This window comes from Anguilla rostrata, chromosome 2 (assembly GCF_018555375.3).
Source record: "Anguilla rostrata isolate EN2019 chromosome 2, ASM1855537v3, whole genome shotgun sequence".
NCBI lineage: Eukaryota > Metazoa > Chordata > Actinopteri > Anguilliformes > Anguillidae > Anguilla > Anguilla rostrata.
In genome coordinates, this window is record NC_057934.1 from 57,755,687 (window position 1) to 57,780,931 (window position 25,245).

Sequence of the window (25,245 nt, forward strand, 5' to 3'; positions counted from 1 at the left end):
CACTGAAGTTATTCACTTGACTTCTCCCTTTAAAATGTGAGTTCACAAATGTATGATTAGAATCTTCATCACTGAACATTCTAATGCTGATGTCACAGTCGCTTCTGGTGACCGAAAGCAATGGAGTTCTAGAACATTTACTTCTGGAATTTTGGAAAAGAAAAAACGTTCCAAAAATGTGCTCTTCCAAGTCAACTAATTCATTAGCTGGAGTCCAAACACTTTTGTTTCCAGGTCCCTAAATACTGATTGATAAGAACCCACAAATGCCTGCAGATACTGTGGACTCCTCAGGCATGAGTTTGACACCCCTGGTGTGTAGGAAATTAAACACTGTAGAGCATGTATAATTATTTCCGTTATTTACGTAAGTGTTTCCCTATGTAGTGTCTTTGATGGTGCTATTTAGAGACTGGACCTTACAGCATGAATGTAAAGTACATGTATCACACAGCTTGAAGTATTTCACTAGAGCATATACATAATGCTTGCAGTATTTATAGTCAAGGATGTGGGGGGAAAAAAAGCATGCGTTAGGAATGATAGCGTTTGTATGAAAATCACTGTTCTCTTCTTGAGAATCTGCAACACATTGTGGAAAAGACTTATGAGAATGGCAAATCATCATCGTTTCCCAGACCCAAAACAGCGCACTACTAAACACACATGAAAGTATGAAATTCATTGTCGACGTATGAAGTACCACTCCATGACCCTAATATGCGCCCTGAAAACAAAGAAAAACCTCGTGTGTGCTCTGGTGAAGTAGGAATCAGCTCTGCTTGTTGCCTAAACCTGTATGTAAGTACTGTACTTCCGTAAGTCGTTCTAAGAGGTGGCAAAGTCCTGCCCTGTGTTTATTCCACCCATGAACTCAGCCAGCTGATTTCACTAATTAGTTTGAGTTGGCCGCTCTGTATAAGTACCGTTCTTGTGGTTTTTTATGAGCTAACTTGTTTGACAAGACTTCCGTTTTTCAGTTTGTTGCAACTATCTAGATAGATGTTTCCAATCTTGACAGGGATTAAATTGTTAAATCACACAGACTGTTCCCCTGCTGTCTCCATAGTGAACAGCAGATGGTGCAGTTGTTCAGTGCTATGAACCTGCAGTGTCCAGAGTGAACAGTGGATCTCTTCGTGCTATAGCCCTGTTTTCTCCACTGCAATGGAGATGTCAAAGCCCTTTCTCAATGCTGTGACCATGCTGGTCCTGCAGTTCTACGTCTGATGGTTCGAACTCTGGCCCAAGCCACTCCCAGCTCCAGGCCTAGCTCTGCCTGCAGCCCAAAGCTCAGCTGTTCTGCCTACAGGGGGGTGCCAGGCACCCCTGGATACAGCGAAATCCCTGGGCGAGGGGCGGCAGGTGGAGCACCTGGACTCAAAGGGGAGAGAGGAGAGTCAGGTGAGACAGGATACAGGTGAGCAGAGAGGCAGGGGAGGGAAAAGTCCAGTAAGAGAATAGACAGGTGTGGTAAGAATACAGGCAGGTAAGACTAGACAGGTGTGGTAAGAATAGAGACAGGTAAGAATAGAGACAGGTGTGGTAAGAATAATCAGGTAAGAATGAAGACAGGTGAGAGGAAATACAGGTAACAGAAGGGACAGGGAGGAACTGAGGCAGGCGAGAGGATAGACAGGTAAGGGTTGAGACGACACACCTGTGTGTCACCAAAAATGAGGCAGGCAGCAGTGGGGGTTCAGGGTCGTCCAGGGAAAATACGTCCAACTGGGCCCAGCTGAACGGGAAGAGACAAGCAGGGAAGCTGGGAAACGTAGTCACCTGGTTCTGCTGTTTTCAAACCCAGATATATACTGAGATAATTTATCCATTTTTTCAGCTGTTTTTAAAACCCCAAATGTACTGACCCAGTTCAGTTTGTTTTAAAACAAAAGTTTACAAACACAGTTCAGCTGTTTTTTTTTAAACCAAAATGTACTGACCCAGTTCAGCTGTTTCAAAATCTTAAATATAACCCAGTTCAGCTGTTTTTAAACCTGAAATATATTAACCCAGACAACTCAAATCATAAAATGTACCACCCTAGTTCAGCTGTTTTTAAGCCAAAAGTTCACTAACACAGTTTGGCTGTTTTTGAGACCATAATTTACTGAACCAGTTCAAGTGTTTTAAAGCCCTGAATGTACTGACCCATGTTTGGCATTTTTAAACAGTTTTCTAACAGAATAAACTCATGTTTAGCTCTAATAGGAAGTCTTCCACTTATACTGTGTGCTAAAGAAACCAAGCACTAAGACAAGAAATAGCTTTGAAGTAAAAGCGTTATTAATTTTATCCTCTGCTTATAGTAATAATGACAGAAGTTGACAGCTAAACGTAATACTGTGAATCCTCACTGTTCCAGTGGCCATAACTGGCCATACCATCATCAGGGAAGATTTCACATGGAAAAGGCCTTAGAAAACCACTTGTCACTCACTGTTTTTGGGCTTTCGGATTTTTGCTGAGCAGGCAGATTTAGTTCTTCTTTTTTTAAACTGTGGTAGGTTGTGCAATGTGATTTAGCACACATTTAGTTAGGCAGAGATTGCTCGATGTGATAATTGTTTCGCGGTTTAATTCATTTTTGCAGTTTCATCAATTAGGAAGCGTCTCTAGCGCTGCGGGGGCGGGGTTTGCGTGAGCGACAGCTCGGAGTCCCTGAAGGGAACGAGGTGTACAGGCATTTCCCGAGCCCTTTCCTCTGATCTGACAGGAGCGGGCAGCTGCTCCGACACGGAATGGCTGCCCTGCGTGTGGTTGCCGTGGCACTTGGCACGGCCCTTTGACCTTTCCTCCCGCCACGCCCACTCCTCCACCCCCCTGGTATAAATAGCCGGTGCGAGTGTCAGAGTTCTCCTGGCAGGCAGGAAAAATGAAGGGCATAGCCACAATCTGCTTCTGTCTCCTCTCTCTGCTGGCTCTGACCGCGGCAGGTAAGGGCACCGCTCACCGTGTGTGTCTGTGTGTGTGTGTATGTAGGTGTGTGTGTGCACGCGTGTGTGTGTCTGTGTGTGTGTGTGTATGTAGGTGTGTGTGTGCGTGTGTGTGTGTGTGTGTAGGTGTGTAGGTGTGTGTGTGTGCATGTGCGTGTGTGTGTGTGTGTGTGCGTATGTGTGTACATGTGTGTGTACATGTGTATGCATGCTGCGGTACAGAACAGGGCCTTTGAGACGTGTGGAGGGGGCTATCAGGGTTTGGAGGAGTCCAGTTGGTAGAGGAGGACAGGATGAAAATTAAAAGAGGTGTTGGAGAGGAGAGGAGAGGAGAGGAGAGGAGAGGAGAATAGAGGAGATGAGGGAGGAATTGGAGATGAAATGTTGGAGAGGAGAGGAGGTGAAGTCAGGGGATGGAGGTATTGAATCACTCAGTCTGGTTACTTGATGGAGAAAAGTCCAACTTCCAACCTGGTGGGTCAGTACAGAGGAGAGTCGGCCCGTGGAAGGCTCCAGGTTCGAGTCACAAAGAAAAACCCTGCCCACACTGGCTGGCTCGACTGGGGGGGTGTAAACTGTGCTGAGCCTGACTGGTGGCAAAATACATAAAACCGCCGTGGTGGTCCTCGTGAGGTTGCAGGTTCAATTCTGGTCGTAACACACGGAGAACCAGCAGCGTTCAGGACGCAGTGTGGAGTAATGATGAGGGAGCAGGGTCTCGCACCTCAGCGGTTGCAGGTCTGATGTCCATGTATAACACTGCAGTTGTGCCCTTGAGCATGATGCCATACTGAAGCTGAATTGTCTCAGTACAGAATCCAGTTGTGTGAATGGGGTGCATGTTGGAAATAAGCTGTTCTGGAAACAAGTGTCTGCTAAATGACTTAAACTGCATGTATGGTATGTGTTAATTGTTTGTACCTAATGCTTGTGCACATGCTTCACTAAGAGAGCATCAAATAGCTGCTGTGTGCTCTGATGCGTCACAGGCTTGGAAAGTGTCTCCTGGTTTGAAGCCAAGGGTCAGCTGATGGAAATTCAGTGCACAAAATAGAGAGAGAGAGAGAAAGAGAGAGAGAGAGAGAGAGAGAGAGAAGGAGACAAAGAGTGAGAGAGGAGCAGATGTAGAAGCACTAGATTGGCTGAAAGAACTGCTCAATGTCTGTAACAATATCCAATGTCCTGTCAACCCTGAGTGATCCGATTAACAGGAAGTAGTTTTCTGTAAATGAATGCGCTTGGCAGATGCTCTTATCCAGGGGGAATTACACAGCTTGTGTTTTACATGCTATTCATTTATACAGTTTGATACTTTACTGAAGCAATATAGATTAAAGTGCCATTGCTTACGGGTACAACAGCAGTGCCTCAACTGGAAATTAAACCTGCAACCTCTGAATTGCAAGCACTGTTCCCTAGCTACTAGTCACCAGCAACCGCTTTAGTCACGGTTCACATTTAAATCAGAGGCTCTGATTGGTCGCACTGACTTGGCCTCTTCCTCGTCACGTCGCCCTCCTCCCCCGGAAAAGCGGAAGTTGGGCGTTTGGCGGGTGCTGCCCTTGTCCGTCCTTGGGACAGATGCGTTTCCCAGCCTGCCGCGGGGCGGAGAGGAGCGCAGAGCTCTCCGTAACGGGATACCGAGCATGATGGGTGAAAGCGGTGTGCCTCCGCTCCCCCTTCTCCCAAACTGTAAAAACCCCTCCTTTCCCACACGGGCCGCGCTTCGTACCCCTCAACACCAATCACTGCACCACCACCCTCACACCCCCACCCCCACCATTCAAATTCACGGTGCAGCTGCTGCTCTGTCACAAACACAATTTGTTTCTGACTGCAGACCTCACAGGGGGGTCCCATTACCAAAAACAGGCAGGGTCTTGCGCCCGCCCCCCTGGTTCTCTCAGCTTGTGCGGTCCATACATGCGTACACACATGTGTCTCCACGCGTTTAGATGCCCCCCACACCCCCCAAACTAGTCCAGTGCTGTTATTAAACTTTCTGTGCCATGGGGCAAATATTTCTGCCCTTTTCATGGGGGTGAAATGTGCCCCCCTCCCCCAGTGCTGTCGGCTTGGCTTCGTCACCCACAGAGCAAAGCTGCATTACTGCAGCATAATGCACTGCAGCCAGTGCATTTCTACTGCAAAAACCGCATGTTTGTTCCAGCGTATGTGCAGACCTGTACACCTTTATGCTGTACTACATCTATCCATACTTCAGCTCTTACACGGCAGATTTACTTCTGATTGGTCGCTCACTAAACAGAAGCGCAACTGATCGGTCAAAATGTACATTGTTGTGCTACTTATATAAGTAAAGCACCAATACCAAACCCACCGGTATTGGGCATAAAACGGGTCTTTTTTGCTCCAAATGTATAATTCACCTGTCAAGAATGCCTTTTTAATAGGATGACAATGACACGTTATGCCATTTGACTGATGAAGGCAGTACATCACTGAGTGCTGATCTTTATGCATGTGGTAATCACCGTGGAAAGCCATGTTCTGTCCAGGGCGGTTGGTCTATCTGTACTCTAATGTGTCTAGCACTATGTGTGGCTGCATGTTACTGATAGCCCCCTCATCACCGATACCTCCTGTACATTACAGCGGTCAAATTCTATTCCTTTCCCAAAAATTCTACCCCTCTCCACACTTCTCCTCTTCTGCCTAAGAAAGGCAACTGTGTGGCCCATCATGTACCTCCTTAGGAAATAGAATTTAAGTCTGGTGTTGGGAATCTTTTTGTTGTTGTTGTTGTTGTTGCTGCTGTGCTAAATGTGGATTTATGCTTGTACAAATTCCAAGAATTAATCTTTGACATAATGTGTGAAAATAGATTTGCAGCAATGTTCTTTTAATGTAGTCAGCTAAGATTTTTTGAATCATTGTTTGGGTCACACAATTGCATTTCAACAAAGTGTCCAAAATATTACTGAATATCACTGAGTTAAAGTTGGTCGAGCAAAAATTATAAGTTGTTTTTTCCTTATGCTCAAATTCTGTTTTGAATTTGTATGTGTGGGAAATCTACAATGCTCACACTTTTGGACCAAGCTTCGAGAAGATATTTTTTTATGTAGCAGCATTTAAGGCCAAGTTAAATTGTGTGTTTTTATTAGCATTTATTGATTTGTCTTCTAATTATTTTTATTGTTGCTTGTTTTGGGGAAAACGTAGACTGACACATTTAGGGAGTGTTCAGTTAACCCATTGAAAGAGTAGGTTTAAAAAAAAATGTTTTTTCAAAATTCAGAATCAGTGTCCTAGACCCCGACAGCACTGCTTTCAGTTATCCGCAGTGATTGTTACATCAGCATCAGAACGCTCAGTTGATTGAGATGTTAACACGTTTGTGATCTTACACCTTGAAGGCGTTTAATTAGCATCCGTGGCCCTTTGGCCCACAAAGCTCAGCGGATTTCACACGGTAGCAACAGCCGGAGCGCGGTGGCGGTCGAGCGGATCCAGGACTTAATGCAGGCTGAGCAGAAGCAGAGGGGTGGAGCCACTCTCCTGAGTCAGGCCCTCTGTGATGGATAATTATGAGTCATCAGTTGGCGCATGGCGCCCTGGAGGCCGGCCAGCTGGCAGTGCTGAAGCTCAGCTGAGACCACATGTTTCTGGGGGCAGAGGTCTTAACCCGAGGCCCAGGCTTCGACCTGCTAGGCCTCAGAGCACGAGGGGGGGATGCTGGCTTGTCAATGGCTAAACGTATCAGGACAACTGGAAGATCTTCCCCTTCTCTCTCTCTTTCTCTCTCTCTCTTTCCCTCCTGCCCTCCCTCTGTCTTTACTCTGTGTTTGAGACGGCAGTTGATGATATTTATTTAATTGTCACGTGAAAGGCAATGTATCACTTGGGTATTACTTGGGTAATGAGGCCACAGTACTCTAAAGGTAACAGTACTCTATTACCTCTTACTAGTTAAGGCTTATAGGCGCTGTAACAGGCATGAGATACCCAAGGCAATCAATGTTTGAGCGATACACGTCTCATTTTCATACACAATCTGTTAATTACTTTTATATTTCAGTTACTTTTAACATCTTGTTCACAGATTAGTGTTGCAAGTGTTGCAATACATTTGTCATATGTTTTATATTTTATAATACATGTTATATATTGCAATGTATTCCATGTCTGTGATGCTGTGATGGTGTTTGAATAGGGGCATAGGGAATACATGACCAGGCACATCACAACCCCTCTCCCAAAACTGGACAGACCCCCTCCCCCCTCTCCGCAGACGTCATTCCTATAGCCACTCTGGATCACACCCCCAAAGTGTTATGGACAACAAAGAGAGATGACTCGTATAGTAGAGATGCATTAGCAGCATGCTAAAGGGCGGTTCCATTTTGATGTGATAAGGGCACAGGTTCTGTTCCACATACAAGCATCTGTATCCTCAGTTGTTGCATTTAAAGAGCTGTGAAGATGACAGGTGTCCGGGAACATTTACTTCACACTTTATTTCAGTAGCTTTGTGACAGAGTGTTCCAGAACAGCCCGCATGTATCAGAGGCATTGTAACTGAGAGTTCCAGAACGCTCCGCCTTTTTCAGAAACAATGAGACAGAGCATTCAGCACACTTGTTCCAGAATGTTTCAGCAGAAATCTGAAGGGGACAGAGTGTTCCACAGCCTCAATGGACATACTGTAAAGATTCTCTTCCGTGCTTATGCCCATAGTTTATTTTACTGCCCAATGCAGTGGCATAGCCTGGAGTTCAGTTTTGGGGGTGGGGGGGGTTCAGAATTCCGAACTGAGAGGGGGTGGTTCGTGATCCTCAGATTAACTTCTGCATGCTTGGGCACATATGTCCACAATTCAAGTATGATGTATACATACACACATTTACATACAGACTTGATTTCTGCACTTACGTACATTGATTCATTCTCAAGATGGTTCTCCAAGCTCTGGATGGGGGTTGGAGAGTGAGGTTGGAAGGGGTTAGAGGGGAGTGTAAAGCATAATTGTGTGCTCCTTCCATCTTACACATTCGTATTATTTATTTTCATAATAAAAAACATTCGATTGTGAAAATTAATATTGCGCCAAAAGATCAGTACGTGAATTGTCACAAATATTGAAGGTGACCTGTTCGGGTTTCGGAGGTGGAATTTCTGTTTTGCCTGAGATAACATTCACTGTGTGAATGCATAACGAATAAGCCACGTAACATCATTGGCTGAAAGCAAAAGGCATCATGCTGAGATTGTGAGTGAGTGAACCGGTGTTTATCCCATCGTCACGGTTTCTGTGCAGGGTAGATCATTTTTCCGTGCCTGCACCGGATCAGTTTTTAGCATTCAGATTAGCCACTCGGCTAATCGTTATTTTTGTTTCCTGTGGGACGATTATTCTCGCCATAACATTCCTTGCATTCCTGCAGAATTACCACGGTGATCTGTCTCACCTGTTGGTTGCTCACGTCTTCCGCTGATTGCCAGCCACACCTGTGGCTGGGTATTTAAAGCGTCAGTAGGCAGTGGAACAGTGCTTAAGTGTAACGTGTTTCGCTCTAGACAGTTCTCTGCCTCTTATCTGCGCAAGGTAAAGGAAGTATTTTAGGAACCAACAAATTATAAAGAGTTTAGATTTTAGTTTTTTTTATTTTTAGAGAAAAAGGTATTAGGACACTATTTGTCCAGATTCTGAGTCTGGCGGTTTTTAGGGGTTATTGTGTCACCTTCTGGGCACAATCATTCCGCCTCTTACTAACCAGTTTTCCTCTGATTTTAGTTGGCCTCAGAATGTCTTCTGTTCGGTTTTGAAAGACATTTCCTTTTTCTCAGCTTTGGTTCCAAGTCAGTTATTGTTCTTTATTTCTCGTTTCCCTGTTCCTTTATTTTTTATACTCCTTCTTCCTCAGTTCCCTGTTTAGGGGTTTATTATTCATTATTTGGGATACGTCCCTTAGGAGTATAGCACCCCCTTCTTAGTTCGTCTCTCACAAGACTTAGTGGTTACCAGAGTGCCCTTCGGTAATTTGTAGAGCCCGTTTGGTCGCGTCTGGTCTTCACACTTCCCCTCCCTCACAATCTGCCGTGTTCCTCCACGTTTTCTCAGGTTCCTGTTGAATAACTTTCACTGTATTGCGCAGGAATCCGGGGTTAATCCTAAATGCGCACTAACCTAAACGCTAATCTGCTACATCCTGTGCGTGGCTTTGCCTGTGACATTGCCTGTGTCCTGGTGCCTGGGATTCCCTGGTGCTGTGTCGTCACTTTTCGATCTACTCAGTGACTTCACAGGTTCCTCACAGACACCTTTTCACTTACAAAATATAGCGTATACAAAAATAACATAAATGCCTAAAAAGGGCAGAGATTACTGAGGAGCAGTAAGGGGACAAGCTTCGCAAGGACCTTTACATTAGAAAGAGTCAGTCTATGCATTCACATTCATATTAGTATTTTGCGTATTAGCGTTGGCATTAGTATTAGCATAATATGTGTGTGTGCATGTATGAGTGTCAAATCAAATAAAAGCCAAATTTATTTATATATCGCATTTCACAAACAGTTGTCACAATACGTATCAGAGACAACTCTGGCCTAAACCCCCCCCCCCCCCCCCTGCGAACAGGTGCAAGGCTATGGCAAACAGTAGCCAGGAAACTCTCCCTGGTAACAGACAGAAAGGAACCTTGGAAGGAACCAGACTCAAGGGGGAAACCCATCCTGGTCGGCTTAGGGTGTAGATTTAAATGATCTATACGGTCAGTCTGTCAATGTTCATGTAAATCAAATTAGTGGCAGCTAGGTGACACTCCAGTGTGTATGTGTGTGTGTGTGCATGTGAAGTGTGAGCGTATGTGGGCATGTGGCTGAGAGACTGAAAGAAAGAAAGAGGGAGAGACTGAAACAGAGAGAAAGAGAGAGGGAGAGGAGGAATACAGTAGACGGCCACATCAGGGACCTGACAGATGCACTTTGCCGTGAAATAGGAGAGGAATTCTCCCCTCTACTCTTCGCTCTCCACCCCTGACCCATTGTGGGTCTATTTCTGTCCCAGAGAAGAACCGCCACCTGTCGCTTTTCGTAACCCCACGACAACCCCCCACCCCAACCCCGCCAGCAGGGAATATAAAATCCACAGCCCCTGTGCCGACAGCACAATAAGACTCCAGCACAATTAACTGTGTTTAAATTCTGCAGATGCTATGAAATTGTTATGCCAGAATACACAGGGTGCCAGTGTACTGTCGTCAGCAGGGAGCTTGTAACCAAACAGTTGCTGGTGCCAGTTGCCTAGGTTTGACCAAGGAAATGAAGCAGGGTTTCTTTTTATTTAATACAAAATGACCTGGTCGATAGACCATTAAACAGTGTGTATAATAGGTAAAGAGCTGGTCTTGTAACCTGAAGGTCGCAGGTTTGATTCCCCTGTAGGATACTGCTGTTGTACCCCTGAGCAAAGTACTTATCCTGCATTGCTTCAGTTTGTATCCAGCTGTATAAACGGATGCAATGCAAGTGCTATGCGAAGAGTTGTGTAAGTTGCTCTGGATAAGAGCGTCTGCTAAATGCCGTTGCCTGGTGTCTCAAAAGGCCCACCTTGTCAAATCGCCAAGTACAGGTTAGAACGTTCACAACCAGACGTCTTGGAATTTTGCAAGTTGCAGTCTCGTTGTGAATCATTGATCTGAACTGGGCTTTAAAGGTCTGAACATTTTGCTGAGCATTCTAATGCTGATGTAACAATCACAACTGGTAATTCAAAAGCAATGGAGTTCTAGAACACTGACTTCGAATTTTGAAAGATTTTGACATTTCTACAGCACAGCAAGAAAATATTACCATGTCAAGTCAATATGGAGTGAATGCTGGATTTCAGTTATGGGAGAGTGAGAGTTCATAAACCCCAGGATGGGTGGTTCTACCATGCACTGTCAATCACTGGCCCAGTCTCAGCGAATCAAAAAACTTGGCTTGCCGCAGCAAGGCACCTTACCTGGATCAAATAATTTTTAGTGAACTTTTTCTTTTTGCAATGCAATGTTCACTTAGCGCTCCACTACGCTGCGGTGAAATCTTTATTTGGCGAGTCACTGGAAACACGCGGCGCCTCGCTCTCTTGTCGTGACTGTGCTACGGCGCTCAGTCATGCCCCAGAAATAAACATGGAGGGCAAACGAATGACACGGCCATTTTTATGCTGCTGGCACAGCAGGCGGAATTACGGCCAACAGAGGGTGTCGAAACGAGACGTTTGCGTACTGCTGTTGTGTTTGGAGATCAGCGGGGACGGTTTTACCCGTTTTTTGTTCTCGTCGCCTCAGGTGTTCCACAGTTGCCTTGGCCTGTGCCAGTGGGGTGCGTCATGCCCTCTTATTTTTAGGACTGTCGGGGAGGCGCCATTGTATGCGTTCCGCCAATGTTGTCACGGCTGCACGGTGACTCGTCCAGAGTCACGCTGACGAACGTGTCGGAATCCACTGAATCCCTGTTTGCTTTCAGTGCAATACACACTTGACACTTACCTCCTGTGCCCTCACTGTATCCTTAATGGCACCTGCCGTTAAATCACGGAATAATGTCACAAAGTCATACCACCATCGTACTGCCAGCCAATTTGCCATAATTAGGTAAGAAACGAATTTTCCATAATTAGTTTAACAATAAATCAGAATTACATAAAAATGAGGTGTTAAAAAACAGGCGTACCCGTTCAGCATGAGCTACGTTTCCCAGAGTAATAGTCATGTAAACTAGCTAGCTACTAACTTCTATTTGAAATACTGGACAGCTACCTAGCCAGCTAATAGAGCTGGATTGTGCTAACTGTTCTGCTAATTGACCTAATTGTGCAACCATCTTTTTCATTCAGATTCCTCAGTTACTATAAACATTTTTTTAAATTCTACTTCCTTTTTCTGCATGGCTATGATGGAAGGAAATGAAATCAGCATATGTATGGTATAAAAGTAATACTTTTCTGCACTTTTTTTGAAAATCATCATATTTATGTAAAGGGGGTAACAGCTGTTCAATATTTGCTACCAAACCTTTGCTACAAGCAAACACACACTTGTGTGTTGCCATTACGTAATAGATGTAATGTAAGTAAATTGTCATACTGTCTGTAAGGTCTTGGCAGAAACACCTCTACTGGCTGCCCTTAGTCATACTGTGTCTGCAGAGAGAAGCTTAAGGTTTTTTTTTTTCAATCAATTAACAGCAGCCAAGGAAGACTTAAATCTGGCTGTGGTATTTACAATCAGGGTCAGTGAGCTGGTGGGGTTGGGGTTGTTTGTGGGGGAGGGTGTTGATGGATGGGGGGGGGGGAGGTTGGGGTTGAATGCCAGGGGTGAAAGGGATGCTTTTCCAGTGTTTCGGCTCATTCTCGCCCCCTGCTGGGAGTGCTGAAGATAGCGCCCTGTTGATAACTGTGCAGAACAGTATACGGGTCGTGGTTTTGGTTTTGCAGGTGTCTTTGAGCAGTAGTAGATCACCGTGCCCAAATCACAGTGAGTTCACTGTTTGCCTGTACAAATAAGCGCAAATAAGGCTTCTTAAGACTGAAAATGCCCATGAACAATAACCAGAACCAGACTGGATACCATCACACACTGGAGTAAACATGCTGACCATATGACCACCTGACCATATTACCACCTGACATATCACCATCTAACCATATGACCACCTGACCATATTACCACCTGACATATCACCATCTAACCATACGACCACCTGACCATATTACTACCTGGCCATATGACCATCTGGCCATATGATGACCACCTGACCAATTGCCCATTTCTGATCATCAGATCACCCACACCATTCATTCAGTTCTCAGTCCGTTATGTATTAGATACAGCACTGCTTCCTTTAGCTACTCTGTAAAAAAATAAAATAATAATAATTTTATGAAATCAAGTATCATGTTGTTTAGTACTGCTTATTGGTTTGACATCTGATCTTTGAGCAAGAAGGTTGCAGGTTTAAATTCCATATGGGCCATTGCAGCTGTGCCACTGAGCAAACTGCAGCACCTGATTCACATCAGTGGATTATGCAGCTGTGTAAAATGGCATTCTATGTGATCAACACAAGATATGTAAGGCTCCCTGAGCATGACTACTGGGGATAAATGAGTGCCAGCAACAACCACATATTTTCAGTGGAATGAAGAATATGGGCCACATCTGGCTCCAGTTCAGAACTTCTTCACAGTAGCGACTATCATCTGCATATATACGTATAATCTATGTGTGAAGGCTATAGATATGCAGAAACAGAGGTGAATGCATTCATTAGCGCGTTGTTAGCACGTAGGCTGATTGCGTCTTGGGGCCCGTCTGTTTCCCTTCGTGGCTCGCTGGAACGCCTCAGATTTTTTTTGTGGTCTGGCAGCTGCGGGGTAATGCGATACCGCAGCTGATCCCTCAGAGACGCAACCGTGAACGGCGTGCTCTGGAGCCTGCTCAAGGCCTCGGAGGCCCAAACCGAAGGACGTCACGCACTGGACCTGATCCGTGAACGATGATGTATTCCACATCCTGAAGGACATTAGAGCAGTTTCCCAAATTTGCCAGAGAGCCCTATAGACGGAATTCAGTATGACTGGTTCAATAAACAGAGCACATTATATTAATCTCAGATAGGTTCATGAGTCCATCCATTCATGATACAAAAAAGATTTAGGAAGCCTTAGCCAGCCTACTCCATTACGTCATTTCTCACTCCTGTTTTAAATAACCAGATAGCGTCAGTGGAGAGTTTATAATTCACACAATGCAACCAGTCTGCTCCAGTCTGATCTGGATCCATTGTCACATGACTGATGGTAGTGGTATTGCCTGGGCTTTGAAGAGTATTTTCAAGTCCACATTTGACAGTGACATAGGGCTGTGGTTTAGCCAGGGGATTATCTACCTCCGCTGGCAGAGTGTGAAGTGATGGAGCTCTGCTGGCTTCATTAGTGGCTTCATTTACGACCGAAGGGGACAGGTCCTGTGAAGCTACCCACTTATCACTGCAGAACAACCTCCTGCTAAGCTCTGCGGAAGAGCCACCTGCTAAGCACTGCGGAAGAGCCACCCGCTAAGCACTGAGAAAGAGCCACCCGCTAAGCACTGCGGAAGAGCCACCCGCTAAGCTCTGCGGAAGAGCCACCCGCTAAGCACTGCAGAAGAGCCACCCGCTAAGCACTGCGGAAGAGCCACCCGCTAAGCACTGAGAAAGGGCCACCCGCTAAGTGCTGTGGAAGTCTTGCCTTCCTGTTGCTGTGGGGTTCATATGTTCTCTGAATTTCCATCTCATTCTTTTTCAGTGGTAATATGAATATTGCACATTGTAACACTTTACTTGATCAATATTCCATAAGGTCTCCATTACAGTTTCATATGTGTGTCATAACCTGCTGTGAAAGTTAGTTACCATTCAGTGACCATTTAGAATCAAGCAGAAGTCAGAAGTCAGAAGACAGAAGTCATAAACTGTAATAAGCTGACATGCCTGGTTATGAGAGGTGTGTCATGTTTACAACTGCATTATTTTAATTATTGTTGCATAACTGTCTTTTTGTCAGATGAATATCGGCCAAAAACTCTCTAGCTCTGGATCTATTTTGGATCAGCCATGGTGTTCAGTTATTTTCAGTGTATAGTAATATCATATTCTACAGACCTGAATATATAATAAAATTGCAATTGCATTGCCACAGTACTGGATTAAAATCTGAAGCCATGTGGTTGCTAGTCTCTGTGGTCAGTACATTGCAGATGTTGCCACCTCTATTGCATCACACGTCCCTTCATAAGTCAGGTGACACAAGGGAACAGTAGGATTCCACCATCTGTTAAGGCTTAAGTACAGTCCCCCCACCCCCAGCCCCACCTGTCCAGGCCCCACAATAATAAATAGAAAGATAAAGACATTCTGCCATGACATCAGCTCAGGTGACTCATCTCTGTAAGCAGAGATTTACATAAACTGGGTTATATGTTAGGGCTATATTGAATAAAAGGCTTGGCATTCCTACTCACGGTTTCCTCTGTATATTGTTTGTTTGTTTGTGTGTGTGTGTGTGTGTGTGTAGCATTAGCCTCTCAGTCCAGGATTCCTGTCTGGATCCAAGTGGTGGACAGGAAAGCAGTGTTTAGGCTCCTGGGTCCTCGGCTTTGGAGGTGCAAATCAGACGGCTCTGTCAGCTGTCCTCACAATGTATATATAACCTGAAACACGAACTGTATACACTTACAGTATCACTGCCTCACGTTAAACTATGTGACATGTTCCTCAGACTCTCTTAACAGGCTGCTAAGTCCCACAGGGGCTCTATATTTAGGTGTAGAGGTGAGCTGGAAGAGGTGTGCTTGTAGGGGAGTGGCTGGTATTTAGTGGCCCTGGTATAACTAGTCACTATGGGATCATCCTGTTCTGTCCCGGTACACTGGCTATTCTGTGATGGGGAGTCCCCAGCATACCAACTATGTTGTGAAACCATGGCAGCTGTGTAAATAAGCATTTTCCGTGTGCGTGTGTGTGTGTGTGTGTGTGCAGCGTATACAGCATTTCAGAGCACAAATGCACCCACAGAACTGTTCTCCCATGTGGTTATTGACCATTAGGAGCCAACCTTTTGATCTCTAATATCTCAAACAGCTGAAGCTAAGCAGAGCTGGCATTGTAAATACTTGCACTGCTCCTGGTGAGCCATTTGGTGGCAGCCTTCCCTCAGAACCAATCCAATGAGCTTTTCAGCCCTGGGTAAAAATCTTTTATTTTGAATACTTTTTTATGGAAAATTCTCAAGGCTCTACAAGGAGGATTTTCAAATTGAACTGCCATCTGAAGAGTTGAAGTATTTACATTATGTATTTGAACTTGGTCAGATGAGAGGTACCATCCTGTGACTGAAATGTTAACCCAAGCTCCCAACTCACCAAGGTTTTTACATGCCCCCATGGCACTGCTCCCGTGAGTAGAGGTGTGAACAACGCAGGCACCTAGGTCCAAAAAAGGCCCTTTTCATTTTGGCACCAAATCATCTCTCATAAGTCTGTTTTGCTATGCAATCACTTGCATTCTGCGATTGCATAGCAATGATATTCAGCTTGATATTCACTGAAGCAATTCAAGTTAAGCACCTTGTTCATAGGTGAAATAGCAGTGTCCTACCTGGGAATTAAACCTGCAACCATTAGGTTACAAGCTCAGTTCCTTACTCATTATGCTACACTAGCTCCCTATGACTCTGGTGTGGGAGAGCCACCGGATCTGCTGGCTATTTCAGTCCTTAACTGGTCAATTAGAACAACCTGATCACTCAGTCGAATCACCTCGTCTGGTTTCTTGGTTTTAAATTGGTAGTTGAGTTAAAAGGGATATTTCACTTTGGTATAATAATTTTGTGGAGCTTACCCCATCATATTTTCATAGCATGAATATTTGCAACATCAGGTGTCCCTGCTGACCCTTAACAACATTGTTCCGGTTGTCAGGCCCCCTATTCGTTTCCGTTGCCATTCGTATTCTCTGCCAAAATTAATCGTTTTAAAGCACAAACTAACTACAGAGAAGAATACTAACGTCGACACGTTCGATCTGCTCAGAACTGACCCGCCATGTGCATTGCTGTCAGGGGCCAAGGGGCAAAAAAGGAATACTGAATGTCTGGAACCCCGTTACACAACACCGTCCACTGTAGAGGGAAGTAGGAGCTCTTCTTATTTTTGGAAACAGCAGAGGTACCAGTGACAAGTGGCGGATATATCTGTTAATGAAAGCTTAGGAAACTGAGCTCCTTTCCCCAACCCCCTCTAATAGTACCCCCATACGTGTGATATTTGTGAGTGTCCTCTGATTTATGGATGGTTAAGGTTTGAGTTTAATAAACAAAGAGCCTGGCAAATTCATTCTTGAAAAGATCGTCATGGAGCATTATGAGAAATTTTTTACAATTCATAAAGCGAATTGTAATTCATTGAAGGAGAGCCTGTCATCTCTAATGTTATATCCGATGCTTCCTCTGTTTTGTGTTTGTTTGGCTCACACTTCCTGTCTGCACTGCGCTCCTCTGACTCTCTCTTCCTGTTTTCCCTCAGAGCCGGCGGCCGATAGGCTGAGCCGGTCGGCCGCGGAGGACGAGCCGCTGGTGCACCTGCACCTGCAGCAGCCCGAGGAGGAGCACCTGTTCACCTGCAGCTGCGACCGTGGGGAGGACCGCAGCCAGAGTTCCAATGACACACCCGCCCCCGCCTCGGAGAGAGGCGTCTGCCAACCCTGTCCTGCGGCCACAGGGGGCGCCACCGAGCAGGCCGCCCCGAGCGCCGAGGAGTCAGCCGAAGAGTCAGCCGAAGAGTCTGCCGAAGAGACTGCCGAAGAGCTCCCCCTAGAGGAGGAAGAGGAGGAGGAAGAGGAGAAGGTGGTTGAAGACCATGAGGAAGAGGAAGAGGAGGAGGAGGAGGAGGAGGGCAAGAGTTCCTCTGTAGAGGAGGCCGTGGCTGAGTCCGAGGAAGAGGAGGACAGTGCTGAGACGGAGACCGACGCAGTGGAGGAGGCGATTGAGTCGGAGGAAGAGGAGGAGGAGGAGGAGGAGGAAGCAGAGGAGGAGGAGGAGGAGGAGGAAGAGGAGGAGGCAGACGCTGAAGATGCTTCTCTGTTAGAGTCCACCGAGAGTGAAGAGGAGGAGGAGGAGGAGGAGGAAGAGGAGCAGGAGGAAGAGGCAGTGGAGCTGGTGGTGAGTGAGGAGACCTCTGCTGAAGAGGAGCAGGAACATTCAGTGGAAGAAACAGCAGAAGAGGAGGAGGTGGAGGAGGTGGAGGAAGAGGAGGTGGTGGTGGAAGAATCTGTAGACGCTCCAGAAACTGAAGAGGAGGCTGTTGAAGTTCCGGGGGAGGACGAGGCTTCAGAAGAAGCCACGGAGGCCATAGAGGAGGCAGAGCCTGAAGTTGAGGCGGCTCCTGAGCCAACGGCCGAGGTCCCGGAGGAAGCAGAGGAAATCGTCGTTCCCACGGAGATGGCAGATGAGCAGGAAGCTGTCGTCGAAGACGTCCCGGAGGAAGAAGAGCTTGTGGAACTCGTCAAAGGTACCAGCAAAAAAAAAAATTGGCAAGAAACAAAAATGCCACGATATCTGTTTAAATACAAAACCGAAGACCGTGAACTTTCAGCCATTAGTCACCGGCAGACAGTTGTTTATGTTGATGCTCACTTTATATTTTAAAACATTCAACCCTTTAAGGTGTGAGATCACAATTATGTGATTAGAATGTTCTTAACTGAACATTCTAATGCTAATGAAACCTTCACGACAGGTAATTGAAAGAAACAGAGTTCTAGAACACTGATTTTTAAAAAAACAATTTTTAACATTTGAACTAACCTATCACTCAAAATGTTAATGCAGCTTTCCCAGTGTGTCCAATCAGAAACCTTGACATCAACACGGGAACACGATGCTTTCACTGCGACAAGAGGATGTTTAATACAATTTACCCCTTGGCATTTAGGCCCTCCTGACACTGATTAAGAGGGCATATGGGCCTGGTATATCTGTGATATATGCGCATGTTAGCTCTTTGAGAATGGCCCTGCTCCATAAATAAGCAGAGCAATTACAGGGAGAGGGGGGGTTGAATGTATTAAATGACAGATCCCTTCAACATCTGACACTGCGCATCACTTCAGCATCGAATTGTCCAATTAACTTGCGTTCCGTCATCTCTGAATTGCATTATGTCATGACGTTCTGTGAACAACAAGGCTGTGAACAACTTTCAGTTCAGAAATAAAAAGGACAGATTTATTGTGAACTGAGGTTCTCAGTTGTTGGCTGTTCTGCGCCAACACTGATGTTAATAGAATTCAAATAAATTAAGTTAAATTAATAATTGAGGAAATGAAGACATGGCAGAAATAATAAAACATAATAATTACTAATAGTCATCATAACAACAATGGCAACAATAGCACTGGTGGTGTAAGTAGAGATGAAATAAACCAAAGGCGATTTGTATTTCTCCTGAAACACTGAGGGGTACTGAACAATGATATGGTCCTATATTCCATTTTTTTTATTAACTGGTCTATTTTGGGGGGGGAATTGTATCTCATTCTGTCATCTACTTGCTGTAAAAATGATTTAGTGTCGTTGTAAAAAAAACAAAACTCTGCGTTGCAGTAAGAATGGGTTAATGATGTGGAAAAAGATGGCTTTGTTTTGTCGTAAAAATGAATTAGTGTTGCGGACTTGATGTTGTTCTGTAAGTGACGGCTGCCGCTCGTACGGCTGGCATTGTATTTACAGCTGGTTGTTGAACTGACCAGCTGATTTTCTGTCTCCACAGTGGAGGAAGAGGGAGAGGAGGAAGAGGAGGGAAAGGAAGAGGAGGTGGTGTCATTCATGAGAGACAGGTCCCACATTGAGGAGAAGCTGCAGCTGGACATGGCCGAGCCTTCTGCAACCTATACCTGTAAGAGCCACAAGGGGGCGCTCTGTAGGCCAGGCTCACAGAGCCCTGGGTTCAGTCAACTCTGTGTCCTTCACTTCAATTTACAGTTAAACGCAAGTGTTACATTTAATTTTTTTCTTCAGAAACACAACTAACACAAAACCATTTCTCCCTGCTTCTCTCTCTCTTTCTGCTTTTTATCTCTCCCCTCTCTCTCTTGCCTTCCCTTCCTTTCTCTCTCTTTCCCTCTCTCTCTCCTACTGTCTCTCTCATTCACTGTCTCCATCACTCTCTACTTCTCTCTTTCTCTCTCCCTCCCTGTCTCCCCCTCCCTTTCTCTCTCTCCCTTCCTCTCTACTTCTCTACCTCTCTCTCTCCCTCCCTCTCTTCCCCCTCCCTTTCTCTCTTCCACTCTCACTCTCTGCTTTTCTCTTTCTCTGTGAAACTCTACCTCCCCCTCTCTCTCTCTCTCTCCGCCTCTGTCTCTCTCCCCCTGGCCCCCCAGCCGCTATGCTGAAGCTGCGTAAGATCTACCAGACCGCCATCAAGCCTATGGAGCAGGCGTACAAGTACAATGAGCTCCGACAGCACGAGGTGTCAGGTAACCATGACCCTGCCCTCCGTCATCCCCTACACCCGTTTGTTACATCCATCTCTGCATCCATCTCTTACGTCCTCATCCATCCCTCCATCCTCCCCCCCTCCCACTGCCCTCCATCACCCCCATACCCGTATTTCACATCCATCTCTCCATCTTACATCCTCATCCATCTTTCCATCTTTTCACTCCTTCACACACATTTTCAAAGCCTTTCAGAAAAACCTGTGAGCTTCCCTTCATTCTCAGACTAAGCTCAGGCCATCCGTAACACCGTTTTCTTACTCTGTCCTTGAAGAAAGCTCACCCTCTGGTGGCCATGGATGGTATCCAATGACACTTGGTGAAAAAAGTAGAAAATTGTAAACAAGGCACACTGAAGCTGGGGTTGTTATGCTAACAGTAAGCACTTAGTTTTTGGGTTATTACAACAACTGGGAGAAAATGATGTCATTGTAATATCAGTGCGCCTTGCTTACTTTCTGCCATTCCACCTCCCTTGTTCCACCCCTCTGCCACACGACCACACATCGGTCAGACCCTCCAAACGGCTGGTCTGCCCTTCCAGTCCATCTGCTTGTTTCCAGGGAACCTGCTCTCTGCTCAGTGGCCTTTTCTAGACTGTTCTGTGGATCAGACTGCCGGCCTCAGGCCTTTGTGACTATGCTGACAGGCTGTTCTTCTGTCCTGTCCCTCTGTCCTGACTGTGCCCCCCCAGAGGCTGAGATCGCCTCCAAACCCCTTGTCCTGTTCCTGGGCCCATGGAGCGTTGGCAAGTCCACCATGATCAACTACCTGCTGGGCATGCATAACACACCTCACGAGCTCTACACAGGTAAATACACCTGCCCTCTGAGCTCTACACAGGTATATGCACCTGCCCTCTGAGCTCTACACAGGTATATGCACCTGCCCTCTGAGCTCTACACAGGTATATGCACCTGCCCTCTGAGCTCTACACAGGTATATGCACCTGCCCTCTGAGCTCTTCATAGGTATATGCACCTGCCCTCACAAGCTCTACACAGGTATATGCACCTTCCCTCACAAGCTCTACACAGGTATATGCACCTGCCCTCTGAGCTCTACACAGGTAAATACACCTGCCCTCACAAGCTCTACACAGGTATATGCACCTGCCCTCTGAGCTCTAAACAGGTACATGCACCTGCCCTCACAAACTCTACACAGATAAATGCACCTGCCTGGCTAGCACTACACAGGTAAATACAACTAAAATCTACCGGTCTTACATAGGTACACACATTTAATATACCAACCAAACAGAGGTGAATGTACACAATATGACCAAAGGTATGTGGACACGTGACATCCAACATCTTACCCAAAAAAATCTACCAGCTCTATGCAAGTGAGCACCTAAACTACCAGCTCTGCACAGGGAAATACCCATAAACTACCAGCCCTACAGAGGTCATTACGCAGTTAAAAACACTTAATCTACTAGCTCTACACAGGTATGCACACACCTATTTTATCAAGGTGCAGTTTATCAGTGCCTTTGCAAATAGACTGTCAGTATGTCATTAGCCCTCCATCGTTTTCCATTTCCAGTAGTGATTGTTACATCAAGATTCAGATCATTCAGGTCAGAACATTCTCATCACGTTTGTGACCTCACACCTTAAAGGTTTAATGACTTAATGATGGTAGGGTGTGTGCACATTGACCTATGACCAGCTCAAAGCTAAAATTTAGAATGTTGCTAAATCCCCCACCCCCCACCTACCAGGTGCTGAGCCCACCACTGGTGAGTTTACTGTGATCATGCACGGTCAGAAGTACCGGACCCTAGAGGGCATCGTTATGGCAGCCGACAGCTCCCGCAACTTCTCTCCTCTGGAGAAGTTCGGCCAGGGATTCCTTGAGAAGCTGGTGGGCATCGAGATTCCCAACAAGCTCCTGGAGAGGGTCAACATCGTAGACACGCCCGGCATCATTGAGAACCGCAAGCAGCAGGAGAGAGGTCAGGGAGCACACACACACATACATAGACACACACACGCATACACACGCATACACACACACACACATACACCCACACACAAATACACACACACACACACACACACACACACACACACATACACCCACACACAAATACACACACGTAAACACACACACACATGCGCACACACACACACACACACACAATACACAACACACATGCACACACCTGACACACACACACACATAACCACACACATACACCATACACACACACACACACACAACATCCCCAAACAAAAACACACATACACACAGCTATACACACACACACACACATACACCTACATACACACACACACATACACCTACATACACACACACACACACACACATACACACACACGCATAATCATTTGAACACCACCAGTAAAAGCTCTCTGTCCCTCCAGGTTACCCGTTCGGTGACGTGTGCCAGTGGTTTATTGACCGCGCAGACATGATCTTCCTGGTGTTCGACCCCACCAAGCTGGACGTGGGCCTGGAGTTGGAGACGCTGTTCAGGCAGCTGAAGGGCCGTGAGTCCCAGATCCGCATCATCCTCAACAAGGCCGACAACCTGGCCACCCAGGAGCTCATGCGCGTCTACGGCGCCCTCTTCTGGAACATGGCGCCACTCATCAATGTGACGGAGCCGCCGCGCATCTACGTCAGCTCCTTCTGGCCCTACGAGTACGCCCCCGACACCATCCGCGACCTCTTCATCAAAGAGGAGGTCTCCCTGCTGGAGGACCTCAACCAGGTGATCGAGAACCGGCTGGAGAACAAGATCGCCTTCATCCGCCAGCACGGGATCCGCGTGCGCATCCACGCCCTGCTGGTCGACCGCTACATCCAGACCTTCCGCGACAAGATGGGCTTCTTCAGCGACCCCGAGCTGGTCTTCAAGGAGATCGTGGATGACCCTGACCGCTTCTACATCTTCAAGTCCATCCTGGCCAAGACCAACATCAGCAAGTTCGACCTGCCCAGCCAGGACGCCTACCGCGACTTCTTCGGCATCAACCCGGTGAGCGGCTTCAAGCAGCTGTCCTCCCAGTGCGGCTGGCTGGGCGGCTGCCTGCTGGACAAGATCGAGGCGGCCATCACCGTGGAGCTGCCTGCCCTGCTCAGCAGCGTCTCTCCCGCCAATGCCGCCGGACTCGCCTGCGAGCCCACCACCTGTGGGGAGAAGCCCGTCAACCGGTACCGCCGGCAATGAGAGCGAGGGAGCCGGGGGAAGGAGGGAGGGAGGGAAGAAAGAGAGAGGAGAGATTCAGGAAAGGAGAGGCTATTGAAAAAAGGACCCCCCATCCCCCACGCCCCCCAGTCCTACGCTGTTGCCCAGATGGGATGCAAGGAGGAGGGGGAGGGAGAAGTTTTTTTGGGTGGAGTTGGGGGTTCAGGGGTGATTGAGGTGGGGCTTGGGGGTGCAGGAGAGAAGTTTCTTAATTTGGAATGAAGAGTGCAATAATTCTGTAGGTCCCAATCGAACAGAGGAGGAGAAATTCATGGAGAAGCTACAGGGATCTGCCTGGTCTCTCCTCTCCATGTCAAAGACGCAGAACTGTCTGCAGATCGGCAATAGGAGCAAAATGTATACAACGAGGGGAAAATTGTAAAAAAAAGAAAAGCGTAAAATGGTCAAAAATCATGACTTTCATCGGTCACACCTGCTCCCTCATGTGTGAATAAAGTGGGTCAAACCTTTTGCTAGTTTCTTTTTTTGTGATTTGTTCATATTTATTTTGGTTTTTTCGCTAGTTTCCAATTCTCAGAGTTCAAGAATTGTATTTTTTGTTATGTTAGCTGTCATCGGTGTTTATGTTTTGTTGTAAGCATCGGAATCTGTCAGCCATGTTCCATTCACAGGGACGAGAGCCTGTCTTTCTTAATTCTCCTTGTCGTAAATACTGTATACGAGTGCATTTGTTGTGCCGATCACACAGTTGACTAAACCCCTGTGTTTGGCCTATTCGAGAACGCCTTTAACTCCGCATGTCAGGTGAAAGGAGATATTAAAAGGTGCCAGTGATACCCAACCTTAGACATGTTATCTTGTTTTTGTATTCTTTGGTGTTGGAGTGGTCCTACCTTTTGCTTAGCTCACTTGTGGTCATCATCTTTCAGGTAAGCGACTACGACTTCAGAATTTTACTCTGGTAAGAGGTGTGGCAAGAGGTCTGGGAGGTGTGGCCAGAGCACTGAGAGGTAGGGTCAGAGGTCAGGGAGGTGTGGTCAGAGCGCTGAGGGAGGGTGGTCAGAGGTCTGGGAGGCATGGCCAAAATCCCAGGATAATAAAGTTGGGGGAGTGGTCCTCACCTGGGTAGCTGGTCTCTTATTTAGCCCTTTATAATTAATTTACTTTAGTTCATTTACACAACTCCCTCGAAAACTTTGGTTTTGCTTTTTCACTTTGATTGACACAGAAAAAAATCATTTGACAATCACTTGACATTACATTACATTACATTACAGGCATTTAGCAGACGCTCTTATCCAGAGCGACGTACAAGTGCATCAGTTAAATGAGTGATATCATGCAAATTCAAAATTATAGTCTTTGTTTGATTTATATAACATATAACCATCGACAGACATCTGGAAATAAACTGCAGCCATCATAGTTCCTTTTTTACCGCTGGAAGCAACTGCATTAAACCATTAAGACGGCTATTAAAACAATCAAATGAAACATTCCATTGTGGGCGTCACCCTGGATAAGAGTGTCTGCCAAGTGATTCAATCCAATGCAATGTAATAGAAAATATTTAAACAATGTCTTCATCTCGCAATTTATAAATGTATAAGTTTAAATGCATGCGAGCCTTGCCTCGATTTGTGGTGTCGATCCTCTGTTCATAAAACACGCAACCCGCATGTGTAATGAAGCATGTAATGAAGCACGAATACCGCAGGATCACTGATGTTCCCAGCTACTCTTACACATAAATTGGCGTCAGAATTAGGCTCTAAATTTTTTTAGACTGATGCCAAGGCCCATTTAGACATCTGGGGCCTTTGGGAAGGGTATGCACGGGAGGCGGTGTTTGGTTTGACTGTCACCATCGGAAAGGCTGACGTTGCGATTTCTCTGGGTACGCTGTGGTATTAAAGCGGGCTAAAAATACACAGCTTTGCTTTTACACTGTCAAGTGATATATTATTTATCCCCGTGCTGCACACTCCCTAATGCACTGGGGTTGTGAGAAAACGCGAATGTGTGCCGAACTTAGCTTAAAAAACGGGCGAGCCTTAAACACGCACAAACAGAGAGCAC

At 46.1% G+C, this 25,245-nt stretch overlaps 1 protein-coding gene across 1 annotated transcript; it reads left to right on the forward strand.

Annotated features, from left to right (window-relative positions):
• Positions 1–2,827: 2,827 nt before the first annotated feature.
• On the forward strand, positions 2,828–24,012 carry LOC135249263 (sarcalumenin-like). The gene is made up of 7 exons (XM_064324719.1): positions 2,828–2,936; positions 17,012–17,995; positions 19,256–19,381; positions 19,866–19,961; positions 20,677–20,793; positions 21,712–21,945; positions 22,379–24,012. Exons 1-7 carry the CDS (start codon positions 2,876–2,878, stop codon positions 23,185–23,187), a joined length of 2,427 nt encoding a protein of 808 aa, XP_064180789.1. The 5' UTR covers positions 2,828–2,875; the 3' UTR covers positions 23,188–24,012.
• Positions 24,013–25,245: the final 1,233 nt, after the last annotated feature.